The sequence below is a fragment of the Balaenoptera musculus genome, chromosome 4 (assembly GCF_009873245.2).
Source record: "Balaenoptera musculus isolate JJ_BM4_2016_0621 chromosome 4, mBalMus1.pri.v3, whole genome shotgun sequence".
NCBI lineage: Eukaryota > Metazoa > Chordata > Mammalia > Artiodactyla > Balaenopteridae > Balaenoptera > Balaenoptera musculus.
In genome coordinates, this window is record NC_045788.1 from 65457059 (window position 1) to 65476021 (window position 18963).

The following is an 18963-nucleotide window of genomic DNA, read 5'->3' on the forward strand; positions in this document are numbered from 1 at the left end:
TTTCTTCCTGTCCACGAAATTGCTTCTCTTTTATGAGTTTCAGGGATTTTCTTGTCCAAGACACGAAGAAACTGGTGACTTTTCTTGAGAGATCTAAGCATTATTGCATTTGCCTAATATTTCTTTCACGTATTGGCCTGAGTACTTTCAGAGAAGATAGTCACATGTAAATATTCCCCTTTTTTTTTTTCAGTCAGTGAGGCAGACATTTTCAGAGAAGACAGAGACCCTGAAGAAACTGTGTTTGTTCTTTGGTATTCTTAACAACCATTGCAACCATGAGTTTGGATTTTTTCCCTGAGGTTTTCTAGTTGTAGGCTGCTATAATGCTTCACATTTGGGGCTCAGTGATTCCTGTTCCTATTTTAACTCTATGAGGCTTTTGTGTTATGTGACCTTTGTGCTCTGACCTTCAGATTTAGGGAACTGAAAATTTAGGAAGTTTTGTTAGGACTTGAATCCAAGTAAATTCCCTTATGAGTACAAAGACTCATAGAACCGTGGAATGTTAGAGTTTCAAGGGACTTTCATCCATCTAGCCCCCTTGATTTGAAAATGTGGCCAGTTAGTGATAAAATGGAGGCTAGGTTGCTGGAGTTAGATTAGGCTCTCTGCTGGCTTGTTGCATGTCGCTTCATACTTCCCCTGCTGTGTCATGTCTCTTCTTACCAGTCTCTGAGCTCTGAGAGGGCTGGCACTGTGTCTGCCCTGGGCATGGCTCTGCTCCCTAGTGAAAATCAGAGGGCTTTGCATAGGCACTCAAGGTTTCTTTGCACAGGGAGTGATTTGAACCTGTCTCTTGTTGATAAAATATCATTACTGTCTATTGGCAAATGGAATTTTAAGGGTATGGAGGTGGGGTTTAGTCAGGGTTTACTCTGGGAAGCAAACCACTCTAGATATTTGAAGCAGAAAGGTTTTAATGCAGGGTGTTAGGTGCTTCAAAATCATTGGAAGGATTGTATAGAGCCGGCTATAGGCTGAGCTTCCAATAGTAAATCTCAGAACCACATAAAATTACTGTGTGTGGGACAGCAGAGTCATGAGGCTGCCACGGAACTGCCGTGGTCAAGAATACGGCACACTACTTGTGAACCAGAGGTTAAGAAGCCGCGATCGGGAAGGGAGTAATTGGACCCTAAAACCTGGAGTCCACCTGCTGTCTCTGCCGCAGCTGCTTCTTGACAACCACAAGGCTGAAGACTGAATGTTGGAATGTGGATGCAGAAAAACCCTCTGTCTCCGTGACCGCGTTTCCAGCAGACAGCAAGCCAAAGTGGCAGAACGTGGCCTCCATCTTACTTTTATCTTCCAAGTCTCAAGCTGGTACATATATTTTGGCAAAATCTCTTTTGCAATCCAACCCTACCCTGCCAGGCAGCCTCTGCAATATGGCAAGGTTGAGTGCTCATGCACCATTTTCAACACAGTAAGGGTTATTGTTGTCACATTTTGGGCATGCCTTCCATAAGGCTCTGTGTGTAGTTGATATTAAATTGAGGATGGATTAACAATTATGTTCCATTAGATCTCTATTTGTCAGTGTAATTAATTATATAACAGAAGGGAAGGCAAGAGTTTTACTTTAGGGAATCCCTAAGGGGAATTCCTATTTATCAGAAAAAAATGCCATAAGGAGGGAAGATCCTGAGCTGGGAGAGTATTCTAAACTGTTTTGGTTTCAAACATCTTGGAAGGTACTACAAGGAGACATGCGATTTTATGATACAACAGTGCTTACCATGTCTGGGGGGAGTTCCGTCTTTGGCACGGGTTGTCGACTTTCCACTTTGAACGCTTCGCCTCCTCCCCCGCCCCTGTGGAATATACATTTTGAATTTCCAAGGGAAATCAATATAAACTTGTTTATTTAAAATAAATTAAATTGACATATAGCCTATGGGCCGGCATTGAATTCTTTTGACTTCGTTTCCCTTAACTTTCCCCCAGACCCTATTTAAAAATGTAAAACATTTATAAGTAATCCCCTCCATCTTTACTCTTGTACCCTAGTGAATACATTTGGACACACTTTATTTCTGTTTCTTGCCCACTCCCTAATTTTTCCTGTTCCAAATTGTCCTTCTACTTGAAACAGAGTAGACATAAAATCACTGGTAATATTGATGGTCATGGGGACAGGAGTGGGCAGGTGGTAAAGATGTAATTGAAGTAAATAATCTGATTTTCTTGGAAAAGGTGACATTCTTTACTTCAGGAGAAAGAGGCTGAGTGAGTAAGGTAGTTGATACTAGCTTCTTCTTGATTTCTCCTGTATCCTATATTTTTCTACTCCTGTGCAGTCATTCTGGTACCTTCTTCCATCCTTACTGGGAAGCACGTGCTTCTGGAGCAGGGAAACCCCCAAGACCTTCTCACTGCTAACTGCTCTGCCCTCTTAGCAACTGCAGTAATAGACTCAAAGTTGGAAGGTCTTTGGCCATATGGAGCCTTTGGGAGAGGACCCTATCATATTCAGAACTCTCCTGGACTCAGTGACCAAAACCTCATTATTGCTGTTATAAGTGACTATATATAAGGTATTGTCTAAATGGGGACACTTCTGAGAGTGAAAAGGGACGCTGTTAATAATTACACTGAAACAGCAGGCATAAATTGGATGTATGGTCACCCTAATTATAAGGAATTGTGGAGAACAGTGCTTGAAATGTGAACTGACATGATTCAGAAGCAGAGTTTAACTCTTTATATTCCCAAATCTTTAAGTTTCCCTTCTCTTTTACATAATAATCACATGCTAAGCACTGATGATGGGACAGGTTCTGTATTAGGCACTAGGAAAATAAAGGAAGATACCGGCCTGTGTTCTTTATTTCCTTACAATCACTGTAAGATTTTAGAGCAGAGGGTTTTCACCCTGGCTCATAGCATAGTTCTCATTGGAGGGCTAAGGAAGTAATACGTTTTATACTTCCCCCACAAGTGAAGTGTATTCTGCCGAAGGACGAAGATCTAAATACATCCAAGGAACTCTTTTATCAATTTGTCTATTTTATTCTTGGGATTTTCTTAAAGATTTGGCATGAAGAAATAATTTTTTGCCAAAGAAAAGTTTGAAAACTACTGGTTTGAGATTTTAAATTTTATGTTATTGTTCTAAAGCTATAAGGCTAGTTGGAAAAAAAGGAAGAATGGGACTTAGAAAAAGTTATGTACGAAACTAAAAAAAAATATTTTAAGTATCTGGAGGGTTTCCATGTATAAGAGGGCTTGTGATTCCAAGGAAAAAGCAGGACTCATCGGTGGTTCTTAGGGGAATAGTTTTCAGCCTCACATAACTTTCTAGCAGTTAATAACTTTCCTGCCATGGAAGGGGCTACCTTGTGAGGTAATAAGTTCCTTGTCATTGATTTGGACAAGCACACTCACAGAGGGTGATTAAGTTTCAACTTCAGCTCCATCTTAGAAGAAATAACTTCATTAACAATTTCATGCTTTTTGGATATTAAAGCTTCTGTATTCATAAGTTGTTAGCTACTGCCTTACATATGTCTAAAGTGCACGTGTATGTATGTGTTTTATTTCCCCAGAATATTAGCCAATTTAGTACATTCTTCACACATGGCATTGTCTTTTTTGCACGGTAGTCAGTAATTAATAAAAATGCAGAAGGCATAACGTCAGCACTCTCATCGAAAGAAATTTGAAAGGGAATAACATCCACCCATGTCATTCTGAAACTGATCCGAAACAGCCTGGCTCGTTTTTACTCAGCGGCTATTGGTCGATGCTCTTACAGATTTTGTCTCTGTTTCAAAATCTTGAAATAAAAGTGGAACAGCTTCCAACATGACTTAAGAAAAAGGTCACCAGTTGAAAATGGTTTCAATTGTTTTGCTATGAAATGTGAAATTGGAAAACTAGCCTCTCTTACATAATTTGAATTTATAACACATTCTAATGAGAAGCCTGCCTGTTTTTCATACCATTTCAAATACTGAGAAATTTCTCCAGGCTCTTGGATTGGTGTTAAACGGAAATTTTTATTTCAGAGCATATAATGCATTGAGTCTCTTTCTTCTTTAAAGCTGTATCTTATGATCCTTGAAGGATGAAAAGTTGTGCCTCTTCTTCCTCCCCCTTTATTTTTCCAGTGACTGGGCATTTTAATTTAATTTAGCAATATTCTTACATTTTAACCTTAGAATGAAGTAGATTTGGGGTTTAACAGAAATTTAAGATGAAAATTAAGTATTAGAGAAACAAAGATTAATTTGGAAACTTTAACTTGTAATAATCATATTATCCAAATTCAATAATGTTAATTCAAATTATAGCATCCAAACTCTATGCAAAAGCTCTGAACTAGTTTACAACCAGTAATGAGACATTAGGATACAAACAGCACAGTTGACAGGTGACAGTTTTGTGAGCAATATAATGTTTAGAAGGCTGGAGGGTAACAGTTAACTCTATGTCTTGTTGCTATGATTACTCTTGGCAGGTTATATGGTCTGAGCAAACATTGCTTCGCAGTGTCACATATAGTAGTGTCATGTAAATATGGCCTGAGATTTGTCAGTAGAGGGTTTATATTCATTGAAGACAAAGTGAAATATTTCTACTTTTCAAGATATATCTAAAAGAGAGTTTTTTTTCTCTTATTCAGTATAGTTTTATTGGGATATCAAAGTGAATTTGTAATAAAGAAGAACAAAAAAATTATTAAAAAAATTAAAATCAATGAAAACATCCCTCAAGTGCTAGTGATAGTCTCTGATCTGTCTAATGGGAACAATGGACTTGTAAACAGATTGCTAAAACACGGTGTTCATGTATTTTAATACAGGTTTGAACAAGCTGTCAGGGGAAAGCAGACAGTGAGCAGCAATTAACTTGTGGACCTACCCACTTGGCAGTGGGTTTGGAATGAGAGGATTCCAGCCAGATACCACCAAAGAGATTGCTAAGCCTTGTTAGAGATGCTATTGGTGATTTTTCCCATAGTCACTTTTTCATCCTGGTGGAGGGGCAGGGTATAAACCAGAATTTTAAACCCTTATGAATCAGGCACTCAGAATCTCATCTTTGTAAATCCAGATTTCCACTTTTAGCAGTAGACTTACTGAACTCAAAGGGCTCAAAGTATTGTTTGCCCCCTTTTCTTGGCCTTGTACAGAAAAGTCTGCTAGAATCAGAGACTTAAGAGAAAGCTCCTTAAGAGGACATTTTAAAAATAAGCACAGCACACTCCGCAGACTAGCCATAGCATTGCAGAACATAGCATGTTGGAGATCACCTTCTTAATGCTCATTATTTTAGGGCTGGAGAATTTTTTTTTAACATCTTTATTGGAGTATAGTTGCTTTACAATGGTGTGTTAGTTTCTGCTGTATAACAAAGTGAGTCAGCCATATGTATACATACATCCCCATATCCCCTCCCTCTTGCGTCTCCCTTCCACCTTCCCTATCCCACCCCTCTAGGTGGTCACAAAGCACCGAGCTGATCAGAGCTGGAGAATTTGAGGTCCAGACAGGGTACATATTTTCTTGTTCACTTAGCCAAGCAGAACCATTGTCATTAAAGGTGACCTGGAGTGCAAAGTTGGGGTCTCATGACTTCAGTGCTGATCTCCAATGGCGTGGGTGCTGACTCTTTTGGAAGAGAAATTCTTTAATCCTATGTCTATTTCAGTGCCTTTTACCCACTCTTTCTAGTTATTATCCAACAATAAGCAAGAGTTTCTCACTTGTTTAGTGAAACTTTTCCACCACAGACACCTTCTGGAAGCAGAACAACGGGGTTGAATCCAGGTGCAACTCCCTGTGACTTCTTAGCCATTGAATAGCCTGTGCTGGCTGTTGTCACCCAGTTGCGGCAAATAAAAGCCCATGAGGTAGTAATTGGTTTGGTTGCATTCTCTCCTTTACCATCTTCTGAGAGGCCTGGTCTTCCAGTGCTGTTGTTTCACTGTCAGGGTCGCTTGTTCCCTTTCCGTGTGATATTCTGAATCCGAAGTGACAGTGCAATGTGGATTATGTCTCTATTCCGCCTCAATTCTTTATCAGAGACAAATGTTTACTTGAACGGACTGATGCTTCTCCCTCTTTCTGCTTCTTAGTTTACTGGCATCTGCAAATGTAGTTGGGTTTTTCTGGCCACCAGCTGTGTTGCCAGTCATAGGGATTGCACCTTTAGCATTGATTTGTATTCGTACTAACTCTGTGCAAGGCAGGTTGGCATTTAACCTGTTGATTCCTGGTCTGCCTCCCCTCACTCTACCGCCCCCAGTCAAGGGGACTCATAGGAGTGAAGATGGTTTTGTAAGAAACCTCAGCTCAGTCAGCTGGCGGACTTGTAGGAGGAGTCATGGAACATGAGGTTTTGGAAGGAATGGTAGCGGGCATCTCATCTTCGGTTTACAGATAGGGAGACACACTGAGGTTCAAAGAGGTCAAGGGACTAAAGTCATAGAGCCAGTTAGTGGCTGTGCTGGAAATCCACCCAAGTCCTCTGCATCTCAGTCCAGTGTTTTTTCCAGTATTTCCATCTGTCTGTCAGATAGTCTGTATAAAGGTTTGGCATTTCTGTAGAGTTGTTCTCTCGTCACCCCTTCCGAGTAATGCCAGCTATCCATGCAGAGAGTGGGGCACTTAGCTAGTGCGGGGCCAGAGTTGCCTGTAAAGAGAAGTGGAGTGAATGCATTGACATTTTCAGCCCGTGGCAGATCGTGTTTGCCCTTCCAGCTCTCATCAGAGGAAGAGTGATTACGTTTGCTATTCAACTAACAATTGTGTGCAATTTTCAGCCTGCCTTGTTGTTTAACGTTGTCTTCCCATGCTTCCGTCACATGCCACAACATATCTGCTTCGTAATTACACTTGTAGGGACTTACCTACACCGTTTGGAAAAGGTTTGCCTAAAGTACTTATTTACTTGTGCATAATAAATCTTGATTGATACCTTGGTAATCTCTGAGATCATTCTAAGGTTCCCTCCCACAATGGGGAGGATTGAAGAGACAGGGAAACGGGTGACAAAAAAAGAAGAACAACGACAACAAAAAAGAGGGCTGTGTTTCCTCACTGATGACCTAAGAGGAGAATTATGGATGATTTGGAATCTTCATGGCTGACTTTTACTTGTTTCTGGCTAGTTCTACAGTCAGGATCTTCCCTAGACTCATGAATTTGTGTGTAGAGCTGTCATTAGCATTCATCTAATAATCGAGTCACATCATTTTCAGAGGAGGTCACTGTGATCCCAGAGAGAGCAAAGGTTGCGCTATGAGCTCATGGCAGAGCTGAGACTGGGAGCTGGGTCTGAATTCAGAAGATCAGGTATCTTGCAGCTGAGGACCAAGATGTAGAAAAGGATAATTAGCTGTAGTCTAGGGAGGGAAGCACAGTATACCATTTTAACAGCCTCTTAAGAAAGCAGTTTTGAAACTCTAGGAAGGCACTGACTTTTATACAAAGAGGGAAGATCGTGAAAAATCTCCAAAGGTATAGGACAGTGTTATTTAAATCTTAATTGCTTGTTTAAGTGGAGAAAATGTTGCTAAGGGACACGAATCCTAAACTTAATCGGCTATCAACTACTTCTGATGTTTAAGTCACAAAGCCCCTCAGCCTCTCAGTTCTTCTACCAATAAAATAGTGTTGTTCATACCTGTCTCTTCCTTCAGTGTCATTCATTTATTCAGCAAACATTGACCAAGAGCCAGGCCTTGCTTGGGTTAATTGCCAAGGGAGATTTAAGGACTGATGCAACATAATCAAAAGATTAAAATAAACACTCTAAGTCAATTATTCCCAACCCTTGAATCAGAATACATACATAAAGATTCCCAGATGGGTCTAGTGTGCAGTTTTGAAAACCACTTCTTTAAGCTTATAGCACCTGGTGTTAGATAATACCATACAACGGGGCTTGGTTGTTTTTAAAGTTTGGTGAGCTATGTCAATGTTTAAAGAAGAGTACTATCGATTTTAAGCTTTTTTTTTTTTTTTTTGGCTGCGCCGTGCAGCACACGGGATCTTAGTTCCCTGACCGGGGATCAAACCCATATCCCTGCCTTGGGAGCGCAGAGTCTTAACCACTCGACCGCCAGGGAACTCCCTTGTTATTGATTTTAGAAAAGAAGCAAAACTTGAGCAAACACTAGTTGTTCTATTTTTGTGGATGACAGTGACTTGTCATTCACATGCTATCTTTAGAGAGGCTTGGTAGCCATTTTTAGTATTAAATGTCACCTTACCTGTAGCCCTAGGTTTTCCCACCCATAGAGGAAGGGTCTTGGACGTCACATGGCCTTTTTCAGTTGTTTGTGTTTTCTTGTGTCTGATCAATTTGGCTAGACTTTTGGCTTCATCCATTTGTGATCCTGGGGCTCATGATAGTTAGGTTTGATGGAACAAAATAGAGAAGACATTATGGCAGGTAGGATGCAGGAGCTAGGGATGGATGTGAAAGCAAAATCTCCTTTTTCTCAGTGATGACTTTCTTTGGATTGTGGTGTTCTCTTTTTCCTCCAAACATACAGGTAGTACCATGGTGAAGACCATGGCTTTTGGGTCCAAGACTTGTGTCCAAGCTTCAGCTTTGCTCTTTCTTAGCTGTGTATCCTTGAGCAAGTTATTTAACTCTTAGAGCCTTACTTTCTTGATCTGCTAAATATGGAGAAAGATAACCCTACCTCATGTAATAGTCAGAATGATTATGTGGCCAGTAGAAAATTGCTTGGCATATAGTAAGTCCTCAATAAACACTTTCTATTTATTGTTAGTCTGTAGCTTTCTTGTACTCACTGAACAGTTAGGAGGAAAAGACAGAAGAGCGACAGAGCGGCAATAAGTGAAACCTCTTAGGTTCTACTTAATTGCTTTGCATTTGATGACAGTTCCTGAAAGACCAGTGCTTAGGGAGCCCCAGCTTTTTAACTCCCATCAGCAGTAGGCATCGTGCTTAGAGGAGGGCCACTTCTCTTGTTTTCCTCTCTTCTGATGGTGTTTGTGTATTTTCAGAGCCTCTGTGTAGATCTTCCCTTTCACTTCTTGCTTTCGTGATGATTATATGCTTAGAGTGAAACCAATCGAGAACCAGAGGAAGTAAGAGTAGGGTAAGTTTTGGTCCAGCAAAACCAGCTCTCACCAGTGCTTATCTCTCTGTTTACCATGGGTCTCTTTCTGAGAAGCTGAGAAACCCCAGGGAAATGTTCTAGTTTGTCCGTTCACTAAACTTGTGAGGTTTTCTCAAACCCATTTATCAAAATGAAGGGCTGTAATTAAGATTTCAGAGAAGGAAAGCACTCTAGAATATTAGAGCTGATTGGGACTTTACAGACATTCATTCTGCAAATGAGCATCCTCTCTTGTTAAAGGTCACACTGGCAAAGCTGAGACTAGAGCTGGGGTCATAGGGACTCTATGTCTATACTATTGTATTTATCTCCTTCCTTGGATCCATTTTGCATAGATTAGTTTTTCTTACATAGAGTTTTCACTCCTGTTAGATTCCCGTTCAAAGATAAAAGTTCTAGCTTTTTATTTCTCTGTATAAGACCTTTAAATGAGCAAGGCTCATTTTAACCTTCCAAATCTTTCCCCCAAATATTCTTAAGTCCCTCATTTCAGTTCAGCTGGTCTGCTGCCTTCTCAAAGAAATGCCTTGCTTCTTCCTTCAGTTCACAGAATTTTCAGGCATTGTCTTTTTGCTTATTCCCTTTGTCTTTCAGAGCCCCCTAGCTTTCAAAGTACCCCTGTGCTAGATCCTGTGACGTACCCCAATTGGTTTTTTTGTTTTTTTGTTTTTCTATACTTTGTGTTGCCCTTTTTCTCTTTTCACATATAAAAATATATCTTCCTCAGGTAGGCTTTAAACTCCTTGAAGACAAGATGATAATCTGAACCATCTGAATACAGGATGAGACTTTGCTTTATCTGGAGCTCTAGGGCTTGGCAAGTAAATTTACTCATTTATTAAATTAACGGACATTTTTATTGAGTGCCTATTATGTATTAGGCCGTGAGGTTAGAGCATGATAATTACTTCTGCTCTCAAGGATTGAAGAGTTTAGTTTGTGATACAGGCAAGCAGAGAGGCAGAGTGACATGTGATGAGAGTGATGACGGCAGTATCCCAGGTGCTGTGGAAATGTAGTGAAAGGGGACATAGCTTGAACTGGAGGATGGAGAATGTGAATTATGTCTTCAAGGACTAGTAGGAAGTGATGCTCAGATCTAAATGATACATAGTACATGAGACATCATTTTTAATCGAGAGGTAGCTTGGGTGAAGGGGAGCAGAGATAAAACCTAGAGGAAATGGATGAATTTCCAGCAGAATATAAATACTGAAAAGTGAGCTCAAAAGAAGTATAAAACTGCTACAATTATTGTAGAAGTGCTTGGAAATATGAGTAAGCTCTATTATTAAAGAAAGTTTCATATCTAGATGGCTTTACACTGAATTCTGATAAACCTTTAAAGATCAGATAGTTCTAATCTTATCATTAAACTAATCCAAACAGTAGAAGAGGATGCAGAACCCCCATATCAAAACCTAATAATGATAAGTAAAACAAGTAGAGGAAAACACTACAGAATGATCTTACTTAGTATTATATGTACAGAAATTCTATGTAAAATAGAATATTTAATTCATCAATATACCAAAACACGACAACTGTGACTGAGTAGGATATTTTTCTAGGACTGCAAAGATGGTTCAATATCTAGAAATCTATCAACACAATTCATTACATCTCTAAATTAAGGGAGGGAAAAAAGAGATGATTCCATCAGTGGATGCTAAGAAGGGAGATGAAGATTCTAGAAAGGGAGGAGTAACCAAGGAGATCAGCATTTATTCATTCACCCATTCATGCATAACATATTTTTCTAAGGGCTTCCTGGCCAGGCATTGTGCTGGTATAGTGAGACCACTTAGGAACTTCCAGCTTATTGGGGGCAGATAGACAGGTGATTAAATAGCTTACATGTGGACTGTTATTAGTATGAAACAAGAGCCTGGGAATTAAGTTACTCTTTCTGGAGGGAGCTAGGGAAATGTTCACAGCATCAGAGACATTTCAGCTGGGTCAAGATAACAAAGAGGAGGGGGGGTGTACTTGGTAGAAAGTAATGGCATTGTAGATGGTGGACACAGAATGAGCAAGTCTTCAGGGTCATTAAATTTCATTATAAATCCTGGGAGTGGTGTCACCGGGCCATTGGTAACATATAGAAGAAAGGTTTGAGAAAATGCTGTTAAGGTCTCATGCAGACAGGTACTTGGCCAGACCCTGGCGCTCACTGGAGGTGTCACTGGGGTTGCCTCCATGGAGAGTACAGTGGAAGGGTGATATATGGTGCTGGGGATAACTGAAAATATGATGGGGTCCATGGTTTGCACATGGATGCTTACATTTTCATTTTTCATATTCTCCCAGAAGTTTCCTGTTCCTTTATATCTGTAGAATTTCTGAAAAGGCCAGGATTCTACAGTCAATTGGCAATGTGCGATTGCTCTGGAAACGTGCCTCTTTGCTTTAGAAATCACTGTATCCTATATTAACCCATTTTGAAAGTTTCTATTTTGGAATAACTTGAGACTTATAGAAAATTTGCAAGGATAATATTAACCCATTTTTAAAAAAATCCACAAATAAAATTTATACTACAAATGTGCAGGGCATGTTAAAATTTTCAAATCTTAATCTTATCCTACTTGTTCCCCACTTATACTCACTTTGGTCTTGTTGAGAGTAGAACAGACACTTTATTCCCTTTTAGTAGAAAACTGAGGCTCAATTAAACAAACAAAACCAAAATTAATGTTTCTCAACCCTGAGAGATGAGCTTGGTTTTGGTATCTAAAAAAAAAAAATCTCCAAGACTTCTAAATGTGCAGCCAGTTTTAAGAACCAGGAGTAAACCAGATTCACAGTTGTTTTTCTGTATTGGTTTTGTGCTGGGCCTTAATGGTGGTTTAGGGATGTATAAAATATGGTCCCCGCTCTTCCGAGGAACCTACAATTTACCAAGTGTCTGTGTACATTAGCATGTATACAAGGTGCAGGGGAGGAAAATAAGGCCCTGCAACCAGAGTGAAAAGCCAGTGTCCCCACTGGCTTAAGTAACAGAACCCTCCTGATTCCTAATTTAGAGGCTTCCTCATTGCTTCATGTCATCCTCTTTGATTGAGAGACCTACACCTCCAACAATTTTCCTCCCCTTACTTTGCTTAGCCGTTGATAGTATATAAAACACTTTAATGTTGTCATCTCATTGGTTGTCATGAAACTCTGTGAGTTAAGGAGGACAGGGAACAGGGGAACCTGGGACAGCGGATAAGGGCAGTGGGGCTGCTCAGGGTCATGTCACCCCTCCTGGCGTAGTGTAATGCTACCCAGGCCACGCTGGGCCCCAATCTCTCCCCCTCTGCCCCATCTCTCCCTGGCCATGCCACGTGCTGAGGCCTTTATTTTTTCCTGCATTTCCAGTTTTCTTGGTTGTTACAGACATCTGGAGGTAATCATGGAGCCCTCTCAATTAATTCAGTCCAATTAATAAATTATGGGGTGGATGCGGGGCTGGGAGAGGGTGAGGGAGGCTTCCGGGCCTCCCCGCGCTGGAGAGCTCTTGCAATCAGACTTGGAGAGCCCTCCTCAGTGGCAGTCTGTGAGGCTTGGCCCCAGCCTGCAGGCTGTCTGTAGGGGTGGTTGGCTTACCCTGACACCAAGACACCGTTTTTCTTTCCTCGCAGAGTGTATTTTAATCCCAGTAGGATAGCCCCTGGACTGGCTGGGCTCTTCCTAAAGGTCCTGTATGGCATCCGCTCAGCAGAGTTCCTGATGGGTGTTATGCGGGGCTGCCCTGTGCGTTACAGGGGTTGAATATTTTAGCCCCTGGCTACTAAGTACCAGTAATTGTCCTAGGCATTGCGGCAAACGGTGTCCCTCCTTGCGATTTCCAAGTGCCCCTTGGTGAGGAGCAGTCCTGCTCCTGCCAGAGGGATCATTTTAAATTTCCTGCCTTGCGTTAGTCATGCCCTTGTTTCAAGAATAAACCTTTGGGGGTTCCTTAATGCCTGCAGAATAAATTCGGACTCCTCAAGCTTGCATGCAAAGCTGTCAGTGCTTTGGTTCCATCCCTCATTTTTAGTTCTTTTGCTAGCTACTTTTCCTTATTCCCCCACAGCCACGCTAAACTGAAGTACTGTGTACTTTTCTGCTCATGCGAGGTTGCCTCCTTTGTTCGGGCCCGACCTCTACTCAGCACTCAAGGCCCAGTCTGAAGGTTGCCTCATTAATGAGGTCTTAGTTCTGCTCCCTGCAAGAAGAGATCTTATCTTTTTCTACATTCCAGCAACACTTTATTTTTTTTTACCTCCTTTAGATAATATCACCTCATTTAGGTCACTTACCACCATTTAATTGATGTGGTAATCATTTTAATAGATTATTAATAAAATTGAAGCTTTTTTCCAACCTTGCTAGTATAAGATTCTCCTACCATAGAAACTTCTTAAGGTTAGGGACCATTTCTTACTCATGTCTATTTCCTGAAGAGTCCTAGGCACTAAAATAGGTAACTGTTGGAAGAGAGGAATTTCAGATTGGTTGAGGGGAGTGTTCAATTTTTCTCCTCCTCCAGTTAAGGCAAGTTTTTCATAACTATCCTCCTTTTTTTCCTCCCCTCCCCTCCCCTCCCTCCCTCCCTTCCTTCCTTCCTTCCTTCCTTCCTTCTCTCCTTCTTCTCAGAGTCCTTTTTCAAGATTTTATTAAGTATGGGTTAAGAAGAAGTAATAACGAAGTGAAGTATATTGCCTTCATTTTTGTGTTTCTTTAAAAACAACTGTTGTTTCTTTTTAATTCCAGATTCAACAATGTCTCACCCATCTTGGCTGCCACCCAAAAGCTCTGCTGAACCCCTTGGCCATGTGTCTGCACGGATGGAGACCACCCATTCCTTTGGGACCCCCAGCATTTCAGTGTCCACACAACAACCACCGAAGAAGTTTGCCCCAGTCGTTGCTCCAAAGCCCAAGTACAACCCATACAAGCAACCTGGCGGTGAAGGTGAGTGAAGGATTGCAGAGGTGGGTGCCCCAAATGGGAGAGTTCAATACAATAAAAAGTGATTTGTAGTACAAAGTTGTGTTGGAACAAGGTAGCTCAAGAATTTGTGGTGTGGTTATCATAGTGTATAGACTGTCAAAGGTTAAAAAGCATCAAGTAACCATCCAGGCAGCTCTTCTTTTGGGCATAAAGATTGAGATCTCTTAGGGGCTATATGACTATGGTTATACAGTGAGTTCGGGCCAGAGCTAAAACTAGAACCCTCATCTCTTCATTCATAGCTCAGTGCTCTTCTACTGCTGTATCCTCCATCCCCATCCCACTGTCTTGTAGAAATGTGTCTACCACCCAATCGTCCCTCCCTCTTACCATTGGACGTGTGTCCAAAAATGCTGCCAAACAGTGGACTCCCCTCTGATGTGAAGGGAATAAAGACAGGGTTTCTTATAGAGAAGGAGGCAGAGGTGTGAGGAGGTCTAGCAGGTATGACAGTCGATGCACACCCGAGGGGCAGGATGGGGCAGGTCCTGTATCGTGTTGGCGTGTGTGAGAGGGAAGAGAGAAGCAGTTAATGGGTGCACTTCAGACCCCTCCACGAGGGGTCAGATTCACCATGAGTGCTGTGAATTCCGGTGAGTTGTCCCCTTGGCCGACTCTTCCTGCATTGAGATGCCCCATCCTCGTCACTGTACTCTGTGAGGTTCTCCCACTGTCTAGCTGGGTCTCTGGGGACACTGGCATCATCTCTGATCCTCTGCAGCTCTTTGCTCAACTCCTTGTCCTTTCTTAGCATGACACCTCACACCCTTCTGTCACCTGTCACCATCCTATTTGTATCACCTTCTCCGGTGTCTGGACTTGACCTAGATCCGAAGTAATCACTCCCTTCGCTGGGTTTCCACGTACATCCTATTCTGACTGTCAACTTCCTACTTCTTTTGTTGTTCCTCCTGCTCTTCTTAATCTGCCGCTACTGACCAGATAGTCCGTGTGAGGCACTGTGCTTTTCACTGTCATTTTATTGCCTTCCCTATAACCCTATGAACTAAGTATTTTTTCACATAAAGCAATGGAAGCTTAGAGAAAAGAGGTGACATTCTCTGCGGTTTTGTGGCTACAGAGTTTCTGAAGTGAGGCTGTTGTCTTCACCCAGCCTGCCGTGCTGCCGGTCCTTCTCTTCCTGGCATATGTGGCACTCAGGCCCCATATGATGGTGATACTTCCCTACTTCCTTATAAGAATGTAAGCTTTGTTTCCCCATTTAAGCAACAAGACATGGTTTCTCACTCATCCTTATGTTCCTCTTGGCTCTTATTATGCTACTGTGTTTTTAGTGGGAATGATTGTGTATGGTCAAATGTATGTCTGTATGTTCCTATGTGTATATATATTTGGATGCATGGCGGATAGCTGCATGGGTGAGTGCACTGCTCAGTAATTCTCCTCTTGCAATAAACAGTTTGGAATGTGGCATCCTCTCTCAAAGCAACTCAGCCTCACTGAATTTCTGAAGTCTTGAGTCTTTCTTGCAATTCTGCCAATCTCTCTTTTCTTTTTAATATAACCTTTTTTGAATACGTAAAGGAAGAAATTTCCCTTGCATAAATACATTTTAAAGACAAACATGGATAAAGGTTCATGGATATTCAGACTTTTTAAAATATAGCTCCATCTCTTCATCTGCTATATATTATGGCATGATATTTGTTAGAAGTGTAAGATTTGCTTTCCTTTATATTTAATTTAAATGTTAGTGCATCCTCTGTTGCTCTCAGTGTTTTTATAATTCATGTTATTTTTGTTTAATTTTTTATACATTTCCTAAAGTTTATATCCATTTTCTTTTTCTTTTTTTGTCCATTTAGAATGTTCTGTACCATTAGTGAAATCCCCAGGTAGTAGGTAACACAGTTTTCATTTACCACTTGAGTTGATGAGGTCTCGTGTCTCAGCTCACGCCATTGCCATTCTTTGCCCCTGTACATACGCGCCCTCAATTTCTAGCCCATAAAGCCTTAACATTCATAGCTTAATTCAGGCCCTGACTTCCAAGAACCTCAGCCACAAAGACAGAGTGTAGAACTAACAGAAATCACACAGTCCACCTTTTGCTGGTATAAAGATGAGAACTGCAGTGCAGAGAGACTGAGTGATTTGTTCAGAGATGCACGGCCTGCTTGTGGTCAAGTTGGTACCAGACCTCAGGTCCCCTTTGTTTGAGTCCAGAGTTATCAGGACCTTGTATTATATTCTACTCTGTCCCTCAGCCATAACCTCTATGCATCTCATACAATCCTTTTCACAACTGTCCTTCTAATAGATTTACTTGTGTATGGTCCTGTCTCCTTTGGAAGCCTCGGACCTTTTAGAGGCTGGGGCTGCCTGACTCATACCTTTTACTCCCAACAGCATCCAGCAGGACACCTGACACCTAGTAGCTACTCAATGATGTTTGTGGTGATAGTTCAACTACAGCAATATGAGCCTGCTTTTCCAGGCACAGATTCGAGCTTCTTAACCGCTTTTTAGGCTTTATGGTTCTGTTTGAATTTCTTTTACCTCGTCTCCCCATTCCCTGAGCTTTTTAGCCCAGGATTTGTTTAACCACTGCTACCTTGAAGTTACCAATTACATTTCTCACCTTGGTATTATGTCTGTAATCTCTGGGGTTTGCTTTCTCATTTTTAAATTCTGACTGTGAAAGTAGAAAAAGTACCCACATGTTTTCCACGTCAACTTATATTTATATAATTTTTTTAATAAGGTATTCTGCTAATAACTTTCTCTAAAGGGCTTTGGCGCATTTAAGAGTGGGTGTACTTTTTTTCCCAGTTAATAGCTCTTTAGGCCTTAGGGTCTTTTTATTTTACTACCATTGTTCTCATTTTTCATTGATTTTTCTTTTTCAACAACTTGTGTGTCTTGGAATGCCCCTGCATTTCCAAATGCCTTTTTGTGTCCTGTACTATATGCTTATGAGCTCATATATATTTTTAATTGTTTTGTCTTCTTGCAAATTTTACCATGTTAAGTGTCTACGTATTTTTTTATGGAATGAAGTTGGTATGTATATATGGTTTTGTCTCATCATGTTCTGTTCTAGACTGATGAGGGCAATAAGATGATGCGATTTTTCTTTTGGTCTTGAAAGTACTAGCAGTAGTGGTTTTTTTTTTTTTTTTAATACATATTAGTGGATATATGTCAATCCCAATCTCCCAATTCATCACACCACCACCCCTACCCCACCACTTTCTCCCCTTGGTGTCCATATGTTGCTACATCTGTGTGGCAATTTCTGCCCTGCAAACTGGTTCATCTGTACCATTTTTCGAGGTTCCACATATATGCGTTAATATACGATGTTTGTTTTTCTCTTTCTGACTTACTTCACTCTGTATGACAGTCTCTAGATCCATCCACGTCTCTACAAATGACCCAATTTCGTTCCTTTTAATGGCTGAATAATATTCCATTGTATAATAATATTCCATTGTACCACATCTTCTTTATCCATTCGTCTGTCGATGGGCATTTAGGTTGCTTCCATGTCATGGCTATTGTAAATAGTGCTGCAATGAACATTAGGGTGTCTTTTTTTTTTTTTAATTATTAGCACCTTTAATTATTTATTTATTTATTTATTTGCCTGTGTTGGGTCTTCGTTTCGGTGCGAGGGCTTCCTCTAGTTGCAGCAAGCGGGGGCCACTCTTCATTGCGATGCGCGGGCCTCTCACTATCATGGCCTCTCTTGTTGCGGAGCACAGGCTCCAGACGCGCAGGCTCAGTAGTTGTGGCTCACGGGCCTAGTTGTTCCACGGCATGTGGGATCTTCCCAGACCAGGGCTCGAACCCGTGTCCCCTGCATTAGCAGGCAGACTCTCAACCACTGTGCCACCAGGGAAGCCCTGGGGTGTCTTTTTGAATTACAGTTTCTCTGGGTATATGCCCAGTAGTGGGATTGCTGGGTCATGTGGTAATTCTATTTTGAGTTTTTAAAGGAACCTCCATACTGTTCTCCATAGTGGCTGTATTAATTTACATTCCCACCAACAGTACAAGAGGGTTCCCTTTTCTCCACACCCTCTCCAGCATTTGTTGTTTGTAGATTTTCTGATGATGCCCATTCTAACTGGTGTGAGGTGATACCTCATTGTAGTTTCGATTTGCATTTCACTAATAATTAGTGATGTTGAGCAGCTTTTCATGTGCCTCTTGGCCATCTGTATGTCTTCTTTGGAGAAATGTCTATTTAGGTCCTCTGCCCATTTTTGGATTGGGTTGTTTGTTTTTTTAATATTGAGCTGCATGAGCTGTTTATATATTTTGGAGATTAATCCTTTGTCCGTTGATTCGTTTGCAAATACTTTCTCCCATTCCGAGGGTTGTCTTTTCGTCTTGCTTGTAGTTTCCTTTGCTTTGCAAAAGCTTTTAAGTTTCATTAGGTCCCATTTGTTTATTTTTGTTTTTATTTCCATTACTCTAGGAGGTGGATCAAAAAAGATCTTGCTGTGATTTATGTCAAAGAGTGTTCTTCCTACATTTTCCTCTAAGAGTTTTATAGTGTCTGGTCTTACATTTAGGTCTCTAATCCATTTTGACTTTATTTTTGTGTATGGTGTTAGGGAGTATTCTAATTTCATTCTTTTACATGTAGCTGTCCAGTTTTCCCAGCACCACTTATTGAAGAGACTGTCTTTTCTCCATTGTATATCCTTGCCTCCTTTGTCATAGATTAGTTGACCATAGGTGTGTGGGTTTATCTCTGGGCTTTCTATCCTATTCCATTGATCTGTATTTCTGTTTTTGTGCCAGTACCATATTGTCTTGATTACTGTAGCTTTGTAGTATAGTCTGAAGTCAGGGAGTCTGATTCCTCCAGCTATGTTTTTTTCCCTCAAGACCGCTTTGGCTAT

General features: G+C 40.9%; 1 protein-coding gene across 8 annotated transcripts in view; it reads left to right on the plus strand.

Moving 5' to 3' along the window:
- The window catches only part of LOC118894686 (LIM domain containing preferred translocation partner in lipoma), a 697996-nt gene that overhangs the window by 217148 nt on the left and 461885 nt on the right, over window positions 1-18963 (plus strand). For all 8 annotated transcript variants that reach the window (XM_036851114.1, XM_036851111.1, XM_036851112.1 and 5 more), the window contains one exon: window positions 13847-14047. In XM_036851114.1, coding sequence (XP_036707009.1) covers window positions 13855-14047 — 193 coding nt within the window. In that variant the 5' untranslated portion in view covers window positions 13847-13854. The remainder of the gene's footprint in view (window positions 1-13846; window positions 14048-18963) is intronic.